The 20,821-nt window shown below is 43.3% G+C and overlaps 1 protein-coding gene across 2 annotated transcripts in view; it reads right to left on the bottom strand.

Annotated features, from left to right (window-relative positions):
- HIP1R (huntingtin interacting protein 1 related) overlaps positions 1-20,821 on the bottom strand; it is a 2,955,354-nt gene that overhangs the window by 1,220,577 nt on the left and 1,713,956 nt on the right. For both annotated transcript variants that reach the window (XM_044068914.1, XM_044068915.1), the window contains exon 17: positions 17,279-17,380. In XM_044068914.1, coding sequence (XP_043924849.1) covers positions 17,279-17,380 — 102 coding nt within the window. The remainder of the gene's footprint in view (positions 1-17,278; positions 17,381-20,821) is intronic.

Genomic DNA, 20,821 nt, shown 5'->3' with positions numbered 1-20,821 from the left:
TGTCAGTTACAGCAGTCAGTTGAATTCAGTTGCGAGTTGTTCACAGATGTACTGTGCACTGGATACCCAAAAGGGCTCACCAAGAACTGTAAGCCTGCCTTTTGCTCTGTTGTAGTAATTTAGTTTAGATCAGGAACAATGTTCTTCAGTCAGATAGGAAATTATAACTAATCAGTTAGAATTTTTCTGAATGTTGGATTTCTATCCTACAGTATTGATTTCTTTTTCCTAGTGACTGAGTTCTGTTTGTTTATTGGAAATTACTGTTTTATATTTTTAATCATTTTGCTCAATGTTAAGTATTTTTATTAATTTACCTTGTGGCTGGTCAATCAGTGTTTTCTTTAGTGATTTGAGAGTGCTTACACTTGCTTTGATAATTCCCAGGGCCACTCCAAAAGCCTGACTGCTTAGGTCATTTGCTACTAGTTGTTTTACTATTTAATTTTCATAACTGGACACCCCTTTTAAAAGCCAACTCTGACTGGCGGCAGTACTACTGTATTATTTTGGGGAAGGGACACAGCTGGAAATTTTTGTCAGGCTTTCCCAGAAATGTTTGGATATGTGAGATTTAATTTATTTAAGTGCGAGTGCATCAGAGGTCTTAAACTGACACACATTGCTTTGAAGTGTATAATGAGTGATATATGGGGTGGGCAGATGTACACAGTCCAGTCCCAGGCTATAGGCCATGTTCCTGTTCTGTTCGTATGAGAAAATTGTGAAATATTACTCCTGTTTAAGTGACAGTCTCACATTGGAGTCAGTACTGATGACTGAAGCTCCTTAGTTAATGACCCAGGATAGTAAGGGACGTCACATTATTTGGTGGGATATTATCTGGACGTCACAGCCTCCATTAGTACCGGCTATTAAACAGGTGCTTAAAGGGAATTAAGACCTTATCATCTAGGCAGTCAGTCGAGGTTAATTGGGGTTGGGATGTATCAAACACCACTGATCTTGTGCGAGAAGATACATTCTGTGAAGACGCTTGTGGTAATTCCCCTGGCCATTTCCAAAAGAAGGGGGAACCACTTTTGCCTAGGCAGGAAGGGAGTCACTATAATGATCTTGGGGGATTCCCTCTCCCTCAATCCTCAGAAGTACCCTGGCTATCCATGGAAAACCATACAAGAACATTCCTGTTCAAGGAAAGAAAAAGGCATCTATCCCTTCCAGGCTTTCTCACATGGAGCCCTAGAGCAGAATCTTGCCAGCTAATTGTTCAGAGAGGAGGTAAATAGGTCAAATCAAGGAACTTCCCACAGATGGTTCAAATCCTGGAAGACCCCTGGATCTAGTTTCCATTCATGAGTGTCTGCCCTTATCCAGCTCAGCTTGTCTGCACCACAGTTTTACTCTGATTAAACGCAGGATGCCTGTAGAGTGAGACCATTCTGTTAAGCTATGTTCCAAGCTAACATGGCTAGTCTGAAACAAAGGGTATGACCTGGTTTGCCCTTGCTTGCTGATGTACCACATAACTATGGTATTGTCTGTGTAAACTTGAAGAGGTCTCAGGGACCAAAGATTACTCAAGACTATTGAGTTCCTTGATCAGGGCAAGCATCTCTTTTAAATTTAATTCTTGTGACCATCTTTGGTGTTCTCCTGAAACTGCTACCCAGAGCAACGTCTGAGGCATTTGTGATGACTGACTGCTTTGCAGCAATCTCATTTTTCACATCATCTTGGAGGTTCTGAAAATGCAGCAAAGCAAACCTCCTCAAAAGAGTACCAGTGCCCATAGCCTTGGAAGAAGTATCAAAGAAATCATATGCACATTGTAAACAATGAGTAGTGACCTGTATTTGGAGATACTTGCCTTTTCCACCAAGTAATTTCTCTGCTTTTCAAAACCCAATGCTGGGCTTTGTTAGACAAAGGATATTGGTGGTGGAACAAGAGATTTCAGATGATATAGTATCTTTCCCATGTGGAGTCTGCCAAGGGTATCATGAGAATCATATGTGCCATGAGACCCAAAATCCTGAGGAATTCCCTTGCAGTGACTGAAGTCTGAGTGGAAAACCTTAGAAAGAGATCTAAATAGGTTTGGGAAAAGTGTATAAACACTTAAAAAGACTGAGTAACTTTATACATTTTATTTGCCTTTTTAGGGGCAGCAAGCTGACTATGAAGGAAATTGCAGGCAGTGGCGCGCACACATTCTCCAAAGCTGATAGCACTGGAGGAACAGGTGCATGTTCAGTTAATTCCTTCTGTGACAGCTCATAGTATTTTCTGAGGGACTGAGAAATTTCAGTTTTCTCCCACTGAAAACACTGGCTCACTCTGGAAATAGTCTCAGAGAAAGAGAAAACTCACAGGGAGAATCAGAAACTGAGCTCTCCTCTGGCTCTCCATCAGACAATTCAGGAGAGAACCCTGTATCTGTCTCATCATCTTTCTGTCCAGATTCAGAATCTTGAATCTCTTCAGAAAAGAGGAATCTCTCTTTTTCTTACCAGAAACCACCTTACAAGAAGGCTCAATAGCCTGAATAGCATCCTAAATCAGACCCAGTAAACTCTTCCTGTCTACGGAAATTTGAGGAGGAGTACATACATGCACAGTTTTCTGTTTCTTTATGACAGGAAAAAAAAATGGGGACAACATTGTTACTAATGGTAACAGCAACAGCTTCCCCAGGGATGGGCACAACATTCTGACTAAATGCTAAACCAAAACGTCCTCCCTGTTCCCTCTCCCAATATCAACAAGAGTGGCTCTCCCTTGCCAACTAGGGGACCCCAAGAGCTATAGAGGATGTGGCTAACCCCCAGTCTATAATGTCTGAGGTACAACAAATGGCCAAAGCAGTCACCCACCTGCACCTGCTAATCAAATTACGTTAAAGCAAGTACTAGTTTAGATATTTTTAAGAACACCCTGGACACTTATTATGAGAGCAAGTGTTTTGGTATATTGGCAAGCCAGAAGGGCATTAATGCCCGTGCTTGAAATATTTGTATGTATGTATGTAGCCTGCTGTGGAGGCAAAGGCTGTTTACTTAACTTTTTCTTTTTGTGGCTAGAAGGACAGACTGTGAGACCACTAGTGTGTTCCATTGTCAGACTGAAAATAGTGCCTCTTTCCCGTATAAAACAAGCTGCAAACGACAGTAAAAATTTAATGCCTTACAAAGTCACTTTTTCACATAAAAAAACACAGTGAAATCTACTTTAAAACACTCTGCAGTCCTCAAAAAGCAAAAATAAACAATTTCTCCACAGAAAAAATGCTTTTCAAATATTTACTTTTAAGTGAGAAGAAAAACATGTGCTTCAATTTAAAAGTACAGTTAAGTCTCATGACAGTCAGTTAAAAAAAACAAACTCCTATCTTAAAAATAATTTTCATAAACAGGAAAGTTATAATAAAACAACATTTTTTTTAATGTGGAAGGGTTTCCCCAAAGGGAACTTATTTGCCCAGCAATGGAACAGCACAAGCCAACCATTAACCCTGAAAGCTCAAACAGGAGAACTCTATTCAATGGCAGGAAAACTTTAAAGGGCTTGGCACCCAAACCTGTCTTTTTAGTCAGCTCAGCTTCACACTCTGCGTGTGTGTAAGGTGCTCTGAAGCTTTGGAAGCTAGCTGGCTGTTATATCATTGGCGAGATACAACCCATATAGCGAAGGATGCTGCTGCAGTGAGCAACATCTAATGTGACTGCTGTGTGTGCTTGCAGGGTTATGAGCTTCTCCACAGGGGCACCTATGGCAACCACACTCTATAACTGCCACAAATAACCAGCCAATCTAAGTAAAGGCAAACAGGCAAATAATGCAATCCAGAAACAGAAAAAGTGAATTTGTAATAAAGAGAACTGACCGCAATTAAGAAAAAAACACAGAACGCTGAAAGTAGAATATTTTCCCAAAGAAAGACAGGGAGAAATTTAGGTGAAACTGACTAGTCAAATTGTAAGCACAGACATGAATTACACAGGTCTGGGGAGAGCCTTGGAAACCCATGTCAGGAAACCACAAGACATGAAATACAACTAAGCATACCATTGCCTTGCTTCCTGTGTCCTGGCAGAGTGCTCTTCAAAATATCTGGAGATATATAGAGCCAAGTTTATTTTTCTGGGACTTCAGAGCTGTGTACTGTTAATTGCTGTTTGACTAATTTTATATCACTGCTGGCTGACTTCAGAGTTGTGCACTGTTATTTTTGCTTCACTGTACAGTTTTTCAGATGTCTGCTGAAGGTGTTGGTTTTTCCCTACCCAAACTCCCTATTCCTGTGTTGTTTACATTTGGAGGCTTTTGCAGTTGCCTGCCCCCACTGTAGATTTGATCTGGGACACTCCCCCCAGTCCCATCTCTTTACCTCATTCTACCTAATAGACTCCATCTGCACTTGTTTTTAGTAATTTTTAATTTAATTGCAATTTTTTAAACTGTTCGGTCTAACATTGCTGCATACTCAAGTGTGCTAGCTTGCACTGCATTTGAATTGTTTTACTGCTGTTTTAGCTACTTTTCTGTATAAAAAAAATCTAAGCCTGTTTCCTACCTTTCCTGTAACTAGTGTAGTACAGATTCAGATCTGCTGTACCCAGCACTGTATGTAAGCTTCTTAGCCCCCCCAAGCCTTTCTGTGTTGGAAGGAAGCCTTCTAAATTATCAGTTGGAGTGGTAAGCACTAGGTAACCTATCTACCACATAAGGAGTGGTTCTGGCCCAGAAATTGTGGTTATTGGCCGCTTGGGCAGTTTTTCCATCTCTCTCAACTTTCTGATTTAAAAGCCTGCATTTGCACTTGTTTTCCCCCTTTCCTGTAACTAGTTTAGTCCAGATACAGATTCTTAGTTTTAGCACTTAAATTTGTTTATTCATGAACAACACTTGTTCAGAACTTGTTGCAAGCACTAAATAAGCTACTAATTACTATAGCACCCAGCCTTCCTCATTACCTACAGGAAAACCATTTTGGTACTTACTTTCCTCACTTGCTTAGAGAACAACAGCTCTTGTACTCACTTTCCTCACTTATCTAGAGGAAAATTGTTTTTTTATTCAGACATGTCCAAGGGTCAGCTCCCAGTGTTCTTTCCTGTCTATCTGATGAATCTGGGCATCTTAGGGCAATGTAGAAATTGCCTCATGTACACAGACAACCCTCTCCTCCTAGCACCCAACACTACAACCTGTGAGAGATGCACTTATCTAACCAAACTGGAGGTAAAACTCTCTCCAACCAAGACTGAACTTGACAGTCAAGAGGAGAAGGTAAACACTTGCACCACACCACACTCATCACATAGTCTCACTAATCTATACCACCAAAATCCACACACAGAAACACAAAAACATTTGCGGAGGCTCTCAGTAATAATCTCCTCAAGCAACAGAGACCACCAAAGCAGAAATGCAAACAACCTCCACCCCCCAACACAACCCAAATGACACATAGCCCGCAGACTCAGTGTGCCACTCAACCACAGCCAATAAGGCAAAACAACGTACCCAACACACTAGTCATAGGTGACTCTATAGTCAGGCACACTGATGTCCCACTCACCAGGCTAAGCAAGGAGAAGGTTACTATCAGCTGCCTGTCGGGTGCCAGGATCCGCCACATAACCCATGCACTAAGGTCACTCCACAACAAGTACAAATATAACTCTGTCATTGTCCATACTGGTGTGAAAGACCGGAGATGTACTTCCTTTGTTGTTTGTCTTTCGGCTTTTTCCCGGTAAGGGGTCGCTACAGCGGAACTCCGATCCGCTAATGATTGGCGGTAGATTTTTACAAAACACCAAGGTGCCAGCTCGACGCCCAACCTTCAATGAAGGAACGCCCATTTACGCACTCATGTCTTTCAAATGCTACCCAATCGCGGGGAGGACATGCAGATTCCACAAAGAAGGCACTCCCAAGCCAAGCCGAGAATCGAATGGGAAAACCTCTTGCTGTGAGGTAACAACGCTACCGCCGTACCACCACGGAAACCTTGAGATGTAACTCCCTGGACTACATAAAAAGAGACATGGAAGAGCTCCCCGATCTTGTAGCCCAGAGGCAGCTATGACCCTAGCCCTGAGTAGCATTCTGCCATCACCCAGAATGATACCGCAGTACAAGGACAAAAATGATTGATTTCAACAATTGGTTAAGCTTCTGGCATCATTCTAAAGGGATCCAGTATCTGTCTGCCTGGGATGACATGGTCGACAGACCACGATGCTTTGCCAGAGATGACCTGCACATGTCACCCCTGGGATTCCGGATACTGGCTAAGGTTCTTGCCACCCCTATAATGCCTTTTTAGGCAAGGTTCAAATGACAAATTCACCACAGTAACAGGAACAGTCAAGCAAAACCTGAGGGTGATGCTACTCAATGCTAGAAGTCTAAATCTCAAAATGCACTCACTCGAGGCACTCCTTAAAATGGAGAACATCGATATCTGTGCAGTGACTGAGACCTGGTTCAAGGCTCCAGAGAGCACCCCTGCACTACCAGGCTATAACTCATACTACACTTTTCGGCCATGTAACCTGGACCGGAACACTAAAGGCGGAGGTGTGTCCATATTCATTAAGGATATTCACACCTCCAGGCTAGCTGCTCAGCATAATGCATCCGAGGTTATCCAAGTGCAACTAACTCTGGGAAAAACTGCAATCCTAATTGTAGCTTGCTACAGATCCCCCACCATGCCCCAGGATTCCCACTCCTCTTTTCTTGATGTACTGGAAAATATTAAGGTTCAACCAAACACCCTAATAATGGGCAATTTCAACTACCCCACCATTAACTGGGAAAACTACTCGTGTACCAACTCCTTTGCTCAAAGCTTTCTGGAATTCATAAACTCCAATGCCCTGGATCAACTTATCCACACCCCCACCAGGGGCAACAATATCCTAGATCTAGTCATTACCAATATGAGTGACCAGTGTTCCACACCTGAAGTCAACGCCTCATTGGTCTGATCTGACCATAAGCTAATTAGCCTAGATATACACATCCTGCCCCCACCCCCCATTACGGAAACCACGGTAAAAAAATTCTCCAAAGCCACCTTCATGCTTCTTAAGACAGAAGTGGTGAACTTCATGACACCCATGCAGATGGACAATACAGTTACGACTACTGAATCCTACACAATTGCACTTTATAAGCACTTACACGAGTGCATGGATCGTGCTATCCCAAACAGAACCAAGACGCTATCCTCCAAAAAAAGGAAGGCAATCTGGTGGTTCCCTGCCATAAACAAACTCGCAAAAGAGAGTAAAATCCCATGAGTGGAGGCGCTCCCTGGTCAGCCTCAGTAAGAAGCTGCAATCCCTGATAAACTCCTCCAAAGCTAGTTACAAAAACAAAATCGGCACTGATTCTAAAGACAACCACAAAGCATTCTATAGCTATGTCTAGAATCTCAATGGCAACACACAGATCTGTTCTGAGTTACAGCACAATGGCACTAAATATACAGACCCAACTGATATTGCCAACATCCTGGCAGATTGGTTCAGTGCTAACTTTACCCCCCTCTCACCCCCTAAAGTGCCCATCTCTATACCGGAAGAATGCAAAGTTCCTGTAATCACGGCTGCACATGTAAAAACCACACTTTCCAAAGCCAAGAACAGAGCATCCATGGGACAAGACAACATCCCAGGCTGCGTTCTACACAAACTAGAGAACGAACTGGCACCCCACCTAAGTACCATGTTCAATCATAGCCTCACCTCAGGCTTTGTGCCCGCTGAATGGCACACATCAACGGTTATCCCACTCCACAAAGGGGGAGCCACCACGGACCCAGGGAACTACTGCCCCCATTAGCCTGACGAGCCTGGTCTGCAAGGCCATGGAACATATCATCATGGAACTTATAAACAAAGACACTGGTAAACTCCAAACTCTGGACCCCACCCAGTTCGGGTTTGTAAAAGGCAGATCATGTCTCCTAAACCTGATAGACTTCTTTGAAGCAGTCATCAAAGCCGGAGACGAGGATAAGGAGGTTTCACACAGCCTATCTAGATCTTGCCAAGGCTTTCAACACCATCCCCCACTCTGGAATTATAGATAAAACTCACTAAACTAGGTATAAATCCCTATGTCACAAGATGGGTTGCCAACTGGCTCACTGACAGAACCCACACTGTAAAAGTAGCAGACTCCAAATCTGACTTCAGACCAGTGACAAGTGGAGTACCACAGGGTTCAGTCCTGGGTCCTCTCCTGTTTGGTATTTACTTCTCTGAAGTACAAGCTAACACAGAAGGTCTTTGGCTAACAACGTTCCCAGATGACTGCAAACTAGGAGCCATAATCGAAACTCCTAACGATGTGGACATCCTACAAAAGGGCCTCACTGAGACAGATGCCTGGTGTCAAAGCCATGGCCTCAAGCTCAATGCCAAAAAGTGCACGGTCATCCCCTTTGGTAAAAACTCTGTACCTATGAACTACAACATAGGCAGTAGTATACTTAACACCAAAAGTGTGATAAGAGACCTTGGGACACAGGTGGACAGTAGTCTCTCCTTTGATAATCACATCACCACAGTAGTCAGGAAATCCTTCTACGTGGCACACCTCATCACAAAAGGTTTCTCATTCAGAAAAAAAGAGGTCATTGTTCCCCTCTACTCATCACTCATTAGACCCATTATAGAGTACAACGCCCCTTTTGGTATGTACCTCAGAAGACATCTACAACAACTGGAAAGGCCACAGAAATACCTCACAAAGAGGATTATCGGCCTCAAACAGATGCCCTACGCAGACTGTCTCAAAAAACTCCAGCTTTACTCCGTCGCATGCCGCCTACACAGAGGTGATCTCTGCCTAACATACAAAGCTATGCCAAACGCAGAGCTGTTGGACATGCTCCACAAAGAAATCCCACTCCCTCCGAGCTACAAGCTCTAGGGACCTAAACCTTGTCACCACAATAAACAGAACATGCCAGAAGGATAGATTCCTGTCCCAGAGCCTTCCCATATTCTGGAATAAACTACCCATCTATATCAAACAAAGCTCCTCATTAGCACTCTTCAAGAAAAATCTTGATGATTGGATGGGAAATAGGAAATTCACCCAGGGGATCACTTTTGTGGATCTGCTCAACAGTGGCACAGGAAAATAATTTTCTTGGGTGGCAAAAGCCAGGGTACCTTTTTGGCTGGGCTTGTATTGGCCCTAGGGCCAATAACCTAGTACCTACCTATGAAGAATACCAGTTCTTACCTAGAAACTGGTAAATCCACAAAAACACACTGTGAAATGCACAGCCAGCTGGCTAAACTATAGAACCCACACAGTTAAGGTGGCCAGCGCCTCCTCAGAAGGCATGAAGTAATTAGTAGTATATGTCGGGACTCCATGCTGTGACCCTTCTTTTTGGTCTTTACTTCTCTGACCTTGATACTGGAAAACAGAACTGTTGGTTAACCAGGCTTGCAGTAAACCTAAAGCTGGGCATTATTAACAAATCCTTCTCTAATACCCACCCCACTACAGGAATTAACCCCTCTCAAACCAATGGTATAAAGAAAAAGGGCGAAAATTTCATGCAGCAAAGTGCAGTAAAAAGAAGTTGTGTCTTACCATAACGTTCCACTTGTGTTGTTCATCTTCTTTCATTAATCACTGATGGGTTCAATTCCAAGCCCTTGGAACAGAGTCGGCCTAGTACCAAGTTCACTCCAGCCAAAAAACTCTCGAACTAAGCTTCTAGCCACAATGCCCTTCTCTCTGTTACCTCAGATCAAGTTTGCCCAAGTTATACAAGTAAAGCACAGGCCATTTCTGCGCAAATGCCCTAAGACACCACTTGGACCCAAAGTATCTGCCAGGAGCCTTTGGTGGGGGAAGAAGGGTGGGAAGTGATGAATGAAAGAAGATGAACAACACAGATGGAACGTTATGGTAAGACATAACTTCTTTATCTGATGTTGTTAATCTGCTTTCCATTCATCACTGATGGGACAGAATCCCAAGCTACCTTGAGGTCCATGGGCGGCCCTTATGGAAGAACATTCCTGAGAACCATTGAGCCGAAGGCAGCTCTCCCTCTGGAGACCACATCCAATTTGTAATGATTGATAAAAGTGTGGGGTTTAGCCCATGTGGCTGCTGCGTAAATGTCATCCACAGAAGCTGAGGAATGGAAGGCTACAGAAGTTGCCATAGATCTGGTGGAATGGGCTTTAATATCCTGTGGCATAGGTTCTTTTGCAAATGAATAAGTGAAATGTATGCAGTCCCTTAGCCATTTCGATAAAGTGACCTTGGAGACAGAGCTTCCCATTCTATGCCCAGAAAAGGAAATGAACAGTTGGTCAGGATTACGTATTGTTTTGGTCCTGTCCAAATAGAATCACAATTGTCTGTGTACATCCAAGGAATGTAGGCAGTATTCTCCTTTATTAGAAAAGTTTGGGGAAAAATACTGGAAGATCAACAGAATGATTGATGGAAAACTCAGAAGCAACTTTGGGGAGAAAGGAAAGGTTCATCCGGAGTGATACTCTGTTCTTGTGGAAGACCAAATAGGGTCTTCCGATGCACAATGCCTGTAGCTCCGAAACCCGTCTGGCTGATGTAATGGCTACCAAGAGCAAGGATTTCCAAGACAAGAATTTCAAGTCACATTTCGCTGCGGGTTCAAAGGGAGGTTGAGTCAAAGACTACATAACTAACGTGAGGTTCCATGGCTCTATAGGCTGACTGGAGGCCTGATGTGGGAAACTCCTTTGAGAAAGGTTTTACATAAACATAGTGAGATGAGAGGCGTACCATCCGGCCCACTATGGTAAATTGAAATTGCTGCCAGATGTACACGTATGGTAGAGGCTGCGGCTCCATCTTCAAAAAACTTAAGACAACTATTGCAAAACCGTTGTGACCGAAGCCGAACACAGATCTACTATCTCATCCTTTGACCAGAGAAGGAACCTAATTCCATTTGTCCTGATACAGTCTTCTGGTGGATGGTTTATGAGAGGCCAGGATAATGTCCTGAACAGGCGAGGAGAGCATATCCTTCCTGGCAACTAACGGAAGTGGAAAAAACAAGCTGTCAGCTTCAGACTGGACAGATTTGGGTGGCTCAACCCATGGGGGTGAGCAATCAGGTCTTGAAGAGGGTCCAGAACCCCCAGTGGGTATATACCAGATGAGGCCAAAGGAAGGGGAACCAAACTTGTCAAGGCCAGAAGGGGGCTATGAGGATTACTTTGCATTTCAACTGATGAGCTTTCTTTAAGTGTGGAATCAGAGGAATGGGGGGATAAGCATAAAGGAGTTCCGTGGGCCAATCATGAATCAGGGCGTCCCTTGCGGACTCCCCCTTTGGGTGGAACAGGGCAAAATAGCTGCTGCACTTGTTCGATGAAGAGGTAAAACAGTCGCTGCACGCCTGGTCCCAGCGGCTGAAAATTTCTGCCGCCACATTGGGATTGAGGGACCACCTGTGGGGCAGGAGAATACATCTGTTCAACTTGTCCGCAATCACGTTGGAGCTCCCCGGAATATGCATTGCTATCAGAAAGCGGTTGGAAGCTATCGCCCAGTGTCAAATCCTCATGGCCTCTCAACACAAGGGGTAGGACTTGGTTCCTCCTTGCTTGTTGATATACCAGACTATTGACATTGTCTGACTGAATTGCAACTGTCCCAGAAGGAAGAAACGACGGAATGCCCGCAACGCTAACAGCACCGCTCGCAGTTCTAGAACGCTGATATGCAGGTTGGCCTCCAATGTGGACCATGTGCCTTGGACAGTCTTTCCCTAAAAATGTGCCCCCCCCCCCCCCACCCGATGAGGGAAGCATCCGTGATCACAACGGCCTTGGGCTGAGGGGACTGGAATGGGTGGCTCCAAAGTTCTGCGTCTGGCCTCATCCACCAAAGAAGGTTCTTGCTTGTAGGAGTTGATTATCTGGATCTGGAAACAGAGGGTGATGATTCGGGAACCACGGAGAAAGAAGAAGCCATTGGAGAATTTGCATGTGCAACTTGGTGAGAGGCACTATCGAGATTGAAGCTGCCATGGATCCTAAGGCCTGAAGAACCTCTCTCACTGAGACTTTGTTTTGACAGAGTATCACCTGCAGCTGAAGTCTTAATCTCTGGAGTCTGTGAGCTGGGAGCGACACCAGACAGGATCGGGTGTTGAAGACTGCTATGATGAATTCTATTTGCTAGGTAGGAGCAAGGTTTGACTTTTCCCTGTGCACAGTTATCCCAAAAATTTCTACCAGAGAAAGTGTGTATTTTAGGGCTGTTACCACAAGACACTTGGTGGGTGTGGTAAAGAGCCAATCATCCAAATATGGAAACACCCGGAATCTTTGCAGTCTCAAGTGAGCTATAACCACTGCCATGTGAACACTCTGAGGCTGTAGAGAAACCGAACGGCAAGGCACAAAACTGGCAATGACTGGCTCCTAGCTAGAAGTGAAGCAGACTCCAGGAGCAGTTGTCCATTTTGATGTGGTAATACACATCCCGGAGATCTATCGAGCACATCTAATTGCCCTCCCTCAGAAAAGGGAGAATGGACTGAATCGTGACCATCCGGAATTTGGTTTTGGTGACAGACTTGTTCAAGCTGCTGAGATCCAGAATTGGTCTCCAGTCCCCTGTCTTTTTGGCACCAAAAAGAATATTGAGTAAAATCTGGATCCGCACTGGTCTGGTGGGACTGGTTGGATGACTCTTTTTTTTGACACAGCTTTTTTATTTCTGAAGCTGCCTCTTCCCTTTAACTGGGTGGAATGTCGGGAAGTTTTGTTGGAAGTTTCGGATAAGAAATAAGGGGAATGCTGTAACCTCTGGTAATTATACTCTGCACCCAATGATTGGTGGTAATAGAGTGCCGAGCAGCTTGGTGCACAGAGAAACGACCCCCGACTGCTTCCAGAGGCAAGCAATCGGGCAGCACTTCAGGAGCACTGGTAAGACTGCCCAGAGAAAGAATCTCTGGTGCCTTGGTTACGTGGTACCCTCTGCCTCTATAGGGGCATCTTCCAGAATTGTTAAACCCTCTGCCTCTGGGGGTACTGCAGCACAGAAAGGACCCTGACATGTTTTGTGCCACATCTTCCCACTCCTCTCGTTCCTGGAAAAGGAACAATGAGGGTTGGAAAAACATAGGCCTAAGGCAGAAAGGGTCTTGCTATCCCTGCTTGCACCTGGCTAGTGAGGCCTTCATTTTAGAACCAAAAAGGGATGATGCTTTGATGGAAGCATTCAAAAAGGAAGACTTGAAGGGATCCGCAAAAATCACAAATGCGCATGCAGGCATGACGCCTCATAACTATGCCTGAACCTACAGCTCTAGCTGCCCCTTCAGTTGCATGTGAAAGCAATCTCATGGACGAGCTGGAGATCGATTCCACGGTAGCAAGCTGCGAGGCAACTTTGTCCTGTACCTCGTCAGACACCTGTCCTTCGAGTGTTCGGAGATCAAGTCTCTTTGGTGCCTCGTAATATGTGACAAATAATTCAGGGACCATATGGCAAAGGTCGCTGATGCAAAGACTCGCTTCCCCAATCTGTCCATAGCCCAGGACTCCCTGTTGGGCGGGTGGACAGCAGGACTCTCTTCAGCCAGATCCTTTTTCGTGGCTGCCGCCACCACCATAGCGTTGACAGGTAAACCTCTGGACCAATGTGGGTTCTCCTCGGGAGGGGAAAGAATTTTCTCAGGTCTCTGAGGGATTGCCTCAATACAGTCAGGGTTCTTCCATGAGCGTTGCACTACAAGCTGGACTAGCCCATCGGAAGGTGGGATCACCCAAGAGGTAGATGACCGGGCACAAAAAGCCTGCAGGAACACAGACTCCTCAGAGGAAGTGTTGGAGGGCTTCCAGTCACCCGTCTGCTTTAACATTTCAAGGATGTCTCCGAAGAAGACATCAGGGGGTGACCATGGGGACCCTTCACAATTATCGTAATCTGTGTCTTCTGTTAGAGACTCCTCAGGTGAGTCAACATGCTACCTCTTGCACGGTCTCTTCCGTGGGGGCTCCTCAGTAGGGGCTTTGGAGGAGAACTCAAAAGAGTGGGCATCCTGAACCAGGGGCTCCTGCGGCTTCCCTGCCTGGTGTCCCAGGGAGGTGGCCCGTGGCAGCTATAGCTCAGGGGGAGAAAACTGGGGTTCTGACATTGGCAGAAAGCTTCCAGAAGTGAGTGCCCTCTCCATCACATGGAAAGCTGGCCCGCCCGAAGAGGGATGGGAGCCCAGAACTGAGAACGACAACCTCAGAAACGAGGTCACACCCCGCTCCATCAAACCTGCTCCTGAAGATGAAGCCTCAAGTTGGATCGGTGCAGATGAGGCTACCAGCACTGAGAAGAGAACCAAAGGACAACATGGAACTGTGCTCTGAACCGAGGAGCCCGCCGCCCAATCACAAGATTGAGGAAGGACCGGTTCAGCAGGAACAGAGGACCAAAGGGACAGACCCGGAGCCTCAGTGAGGTCCACTACAGGCGCTGAGATGGGGGATTCTGAGAAGGATGTTGAAGCAGAAGCTTTCATTACGGGATGGCCAAAAGAGGAGAATAGGATGGAGTCCATGGAGAGATCAACCCAAGACCTGCCGGAGAATGGATCTTGGAAGGAGTGGGTATCCCTCTGGCTGCCAAGAGCTGATCCACAAGACGCACCACATCAAGTTCTGAAATGCTCCTGGTGGATCTAGTGGATACTCCGGACTGAGAGTCAGGATGATCTAAGAATGGGCCATACATGATCTAGGAATGGGTCTATGGGCAGAGTACCTGGTCCATGGTGTGTGATCTGCCAGCACCGGTGTCTCGAGTTTAGAGGCAGGAAGTAGTGGGGTCAGATCCAGTCTTGTCGTAATAGAGCTTGGTGCTGAAAGGGCATCGGAGCTGAAACGGGAGGTTCAATCATCACTGCAGAGATAGGCATCAAGAAATGGCCAGAGGTGCCGAAGTCGTAGCAGGTGAGGTGAGGTCTATAGTCGGTTCCAGAGGCAGTATCGGACCCAGCGACGAAGCTGACACCGATGTAGCAAAAGTAGAAGTACTCAGAGTAGACGAGGACGGTGTCGATGAGGCAGATTTATGCTCCAAGTATAACTTTTGAATTTTAGGTTTCACACACTTACCCTGGTCACCTGAGGGTGAAGAGGGAACCAAATGGGGCCTTTTCTTATCTTTCATAGGAGGGGTTGAGACCTCCATCACAGAAAGGGCCACTGAAAAGGGAGATTTAAGCAGTCCTTTCAGAATTAGTTTATTCTTATGCTCGTTCAGAGTGCATTGGCTGAAACATTGGCAAATCCCACAGGGAGGCTGGACCGAAAGATGGGGCACCCCCAAGCAATAAACAAAATCATTGTGAGAGTCATTATTAGGTAATTTACCATTACATGAGGTACAGTGTTTGAAACCCATTGTACACTTCTCATCAGACATCTTGAGAAATATACACAACAATTCAAAACTTCAGAGAAAGGCAAACTCTATTTTCCTAAGTCAGAAAAGAGATTTAAATACAAGCAGTATATATCAACAAACCCAATATCAACACACACCAACTAAACTAGAAAGAACGGGAGGAAGGAATACCAGCAATGGTATTCAAGGAATACCACAAGGGTAAAGAGAAAGGCTGTACTAGCAATGGTACTTAGAAAATATTACCGGTGGGTAGAGATAGAGAGAAAAATATCTAGAACTACTGTAATTCGACATGAAAAAGACTAACTTCCAAATATTAAGAAACAAAAGTTTTCACACAAAATATCAAAAATGTTTCCACTTAGCTGAAAGCTCGGCTGAAACGAGGCTTTACAGCTACGTGGCAAATGAGATCTGAGGTAACAGGGTGAAGAGCGTTGTGGGTAGAAGCCTAGCTCAAGAGTTTTTTGGCTGGCATGAGCTTGGTACTAGGCCAACTCAAAACCCATCAGTGATGAATGAAAAGTACATTAACAACATCAGATTGTTACATTTGATAAACGGCTCTGCCTCCCAGAATGTACAGACAGTACCCCAAATGACAGCACAGTCAGGGATTTTGTCACCTTGGCCTTTGTCAACAACTCTTTTTCCTTTGGCCAACATGTAGCAAAAGCAGTCAGAAACCTCTTCTGCTTGGCACAACTACTATCAAAAGACATATCCAGGTCAAAAGAAGCTATAATCCCTCAGGCATGCAGCCCTAATTAGTCCAATTACTGAGTACAATGTCCATTTAGGATGCATCTATCTAGATATATAAAGCCAATGTAAAGGCACCAGAGGTTCTTAACCAAAAGAATTACTAATTAAAAACCATGACCTACCAGGAGAGACCTGAAACCTTATCCTTATACTCAGTATCTTGCAAGTCTTAGGAGGACATCTATGTCTAGCATATTCTGTGGTATTATGGACCCTACCCCTCCATGATGATTAGCATCTTTGCAGGATCGATACCCCTACAAATACCAGACAAGAGGACTTAAATCCAAACTAGTATATAACTAAAACATGCTGGAGGGGCAAATTAATTACCCAATGTCTACCTCACCTCTAGAAAAAACCCTCCCCACACATTAAGCTGACACCCTTATGTGGTCATCCACAAATTTACCCCAGTAACCTGGTTTGTCCTACAGAAGAGGAAAAACATTATGAAGGTGGATACTGAAAAGGTGTAAATAGCTTTTGGTACTTGATTGCATTATAATTCCCTTGATCCTATTAGCATTTAAGGAAGCTTGCTCAAAAAATACAATGCAGCCTGAAACCATTTGGTGCTGCAACACCAACCTAGAGGAAACAGCTAGCACAATGCATCTTGGGATAGAAGAGAAATGATGTGCAGCATGAAACATCTATGACAAAACTGATCTACACTGCGTGTACTAATACTACTTCCAGACATACTTCACACCTGACTTACAGTAAGTACTACCTGCTCTTACATGCTTCTCAGCACAACCAGTACGCATTTATTACTTATTTTCTAGTGCAAATATTTTAATATGCATATTCCTTGTTCAAACAGTTCTACAGCTAAACTCATTTTACTTCTTTGCTGTAAACACTTATTTCCCAATGAATGTACATGTTATACCGCTAAGAGTCCGTATCGTTACCCAAGGCCTGGGTCATAGTTAAAAAGGATCCCTACATACCAGTCAACTTACCAGAGCAGTAAACAAAATAACACTTAGCTGTAACATACATGCATTTATGAAAGGCTGACAAGTCTGCTAACATTTTAAATCAAAGTATTTGTCCCCAATAAAAAAATGCATACCTGTTCAGAAAAACTAAGAGACTGCTGCACATTTATTAGCTCTGCTTTGGTTGTTTCCAGTTGTCGTTTCAGGTCTTCCATCTCAACTGTCTGTTCTTCTAGCTGCATTGGTAAAGACAGTCATCCAAAAGATTACTCAAATGTGTCATTAGTGTAATGTAGAAAACAATACAAATAAATGGAAACCATACTAGCATACATAGTATACCCATTAACAAAGGCCAGAATTAAAGCCAGAGCTTCTATGTTGGCAAAAAACTGGTTTACTAATTTCAGTCTTGCTTTCTGTTGAAGAAAGTTATAGTTAAAGTACTTTTTATAAACTGTTTTAGTGTCAGTTTGTGCTTTAGTTTCAAAACTACGAGTTAAAGACTGTTCCTATGAAATAGACTACTTCCAACGACTTTCATTTTAACACAACTGCAGTTTTAACACCATTCAAATGTACAGGAAACTTGCTTGCAACTAGTGTACAATCATTTTTATTAATAAAAGATTATTGACCTCAGTTTCTCCTACTACAAGTGAGGTCATTCTGCAGTCCAGAAAGTCACTGACCCGTCCTCATGATGCCAGATCCCCATCAGTCATCTTTACTGAATTACCACTTAAGACAAAAAAGACTTTCGGCTTTTCCTGGTTAGGGGTCGCCACAGCAGAACTCCCGTCCGCTCATGATTGGCAGTGGATTTTTACGGTGCTGAGTTGCCAGCCCGATGCCCAACCTTCAAAGAAGGCAAGTCCATTCACGCTCGAACCTACCTGCATGTCTTTCACGTCACTCGACCACGGGGAGGACATGCAGACTTCACACAGAAGGAGCTCCAGCCGAGAATTGAACGGGAGAACCTCTTGCTGTGAGGTGACAACGCTAACCGCTGCACCACCACAACTTAATTACCTCTTAAGACAAAGGTACGCATATATTAACAGAAAAGAAAACAAACCATAGTAACATTTTCTTCATTTACATACATCATACATTACACGTTTTATTTCCTTATAACAACTGTCATTTACTCTAGAATTACATAAGTTGCTGAATTCCTGCCCCTCCTTAAACCTCTCCTCCTCCAGAACATTATTCTGCATGTACAGTTCGCACAAATTTTTATTTATTTCCATGTAATTTGCTCCTTCCATATTCTCAAGATCCCACTTCCAATTCTTTCCTCTGTTTCACAGTATTCATTACTAAATTATTGCACAGCCAAACATGCATTAATATACTAGAAATTAAACCATAGTTCCAGTTATATACATAGATATCACATATCTTTTTCCCTTAAACCTCACTCCTCTTCCTGACTGTAATTCTGCATGCATTGTTCCCACAATTTGCATTTATTTCTATGTAATTTGCTCTTACCGTTTTATAAAAATCCTTACGATAATTTTACCTCTTTTACAATATTCAATACTTCAAATACAACTGGTTTAGGTTTTGATTTCCACTTTCTAGTAATTGCTTCTTGGCAGCCAATAGCACTAAACTTAGGAAGGCCTTAGCTATGTCTAGGCAATTCAGATTCTGTGCCACAGCTCAAAAGAATCATTTCCTTAGTCAAGACATTTGCTCCCACCAATATTTCTGACAGAGTACTTTGCAGGGAATTTTTAAAGTCTGCCAACTCATTTCAATTCCAAAAACCATGTTCACAATTAACTGCCTGTTCCCTACTACACTCACAACTTATGCTACCTACAGAAGAAAATTCTTTGAAGTGTGCTTGGGATGTAAAACACCTATGCAAACACTTCCAGACAAAAAGACTTTGTTTTATTTGTGGGTGTCATAAGTATGTCATCCTTTTGTGCCTAAGTTGATTTTCTGGTCTCCTTTCCCAAGTACTTCTAACACCCACTGACTGATTATTACAGTTATGATACAAATTGTATATGCGCTACTTATTGTCCCTTTTATCTTTTCTGGTCTCCTTTCCCAAGTACTTCTAACACCCACTGACGGATTATTACGGTTATTGTATATGCGCTACTTATTATCCCTTTTATCTTTTCCGGTCTCCTTTCCCAAGTACTTCTAACACCCACTGACTGATTATTACAGTTATGATACAAATTGTATATGCGCTACTTATTGTCCCTTTTATCTTTTCCGGTCTCCTTTCCCAAGTACTTCTAACACCCACTGACGGATTATTACAGTTATGATACAAATTGTACACGCGCTACTTATTATCCCTTTTATCTTTTCCGGTCTCCTTTCCCAAGTACTTCTAAAACCCACTGACCGATTATTACAGTTATGATACAAATTGTATATGCGCTACTTATTATCCCTTTTATCTTTTCCGGTCTCCTTTCCCAAGTACTTCTAACACCCACTGACTGATTATTACAGTTATGATACAAATTGTATATGCGCTACTTATTGTCCCTTTTATCTTTTCCGGTCTCCTTTCCCAAGTACTTCTAACACCCACTGACTGATTATTACAGTTATGATACAAATTGTATATGCGCTACTTATTGTCCCTTTTATCTTTTCCGGTCTCCTTTCCCAAGTACTTCTAACACCCACTGACCGATTATTACAGTTATGATATAAATTGTATATGCGCTACTTATTAACCCTTTTATCTTTTCTGGTCTCCTTTCCCAAGTACTTCTAACACCCACTGACTGATTATTACAGTTATGATACACATTGTATATGCGCTACTTATTATCCCTTTTATCTTTTCCGGTCTCCTTTCCCAAGTACTTCTAACACCCACTGACTGATTATTACAGTTATTGTATATGCGCTACTTATTATCCCTTTTATCTTTTCTGGTCTCCTTTCCCAAGTACCTCTAACACCCACTGACTGATTATTACAGTTATGATACAAATTGTATATGCGCTACTTATTGTCCCTTTTATCTTTTCCGGTCTCCTTTCCCAAGTACTTCTAACACCCACTGACTGATTATTACAGTTATGATACAAATTGTATATGCGCTACTTATTGTCCCTTTTATCTTTTCCGGTCTCCTTTCCCAAGTACTTCTAACACCCACTGACTGATTATTACAGTTATGATATAAATTGTATATGCGCTACTTATTAACCCTTTTATCTTTTCTGGTCTCCTTTCCCAAGTACTTCTAACACCCACTGACTGATTATTACAGTTATGATACAAATTGTATATGCGCTACTTATTAACCCTTTTTTTTTTTCTGGTCTCCTTTCCCAAGTACTTCTAACACCCACTGACTGATTATTACAGTTATTGTATATGCGCTACTTATTAACCCTTTTATCTTTTCCAGTCTCCTTTCCCAAGTACTTGTAATACCGCTTACTGATTATTACAGTTATGATACAAATTGTATATGCGCTACTTATTAACCCTTTTATCTTTTCTGGTCTCCTTTCCCAAGTACTTCTAACACCCACTGACGGATTATTACAGTTATTGTATATGCGCTACTTATTATCCCTTTTTATCAGCAGCTTCTGTTCTAGATTTGACCAAAAGCTCCACTACAGCAGGCCTTTCACTTAGGACTCCCCTCTCCCTTCCTCTGTGTCTAT

The sequence above is a fragment of the Protopterus annectens genome, chromosome 4.part0 (genome assembly GCF_019279795.1).
Source record: "Protopterus annectens isolate FY-2018-M chromosome 4.part0, PAN1.0, whole genome shotgun sequence".
Lineage (NCBI taxonomy): Eukaryota > Metazoa > Chordata > Ceratodontiformes > Protopteridae > Protopterus > Protopterus annectens.
The sequence above is the reverse complement of the archived record's forward strand: the minus strand, read 5'-3'. Positions and strand labels throughout refer to the sequence as shown.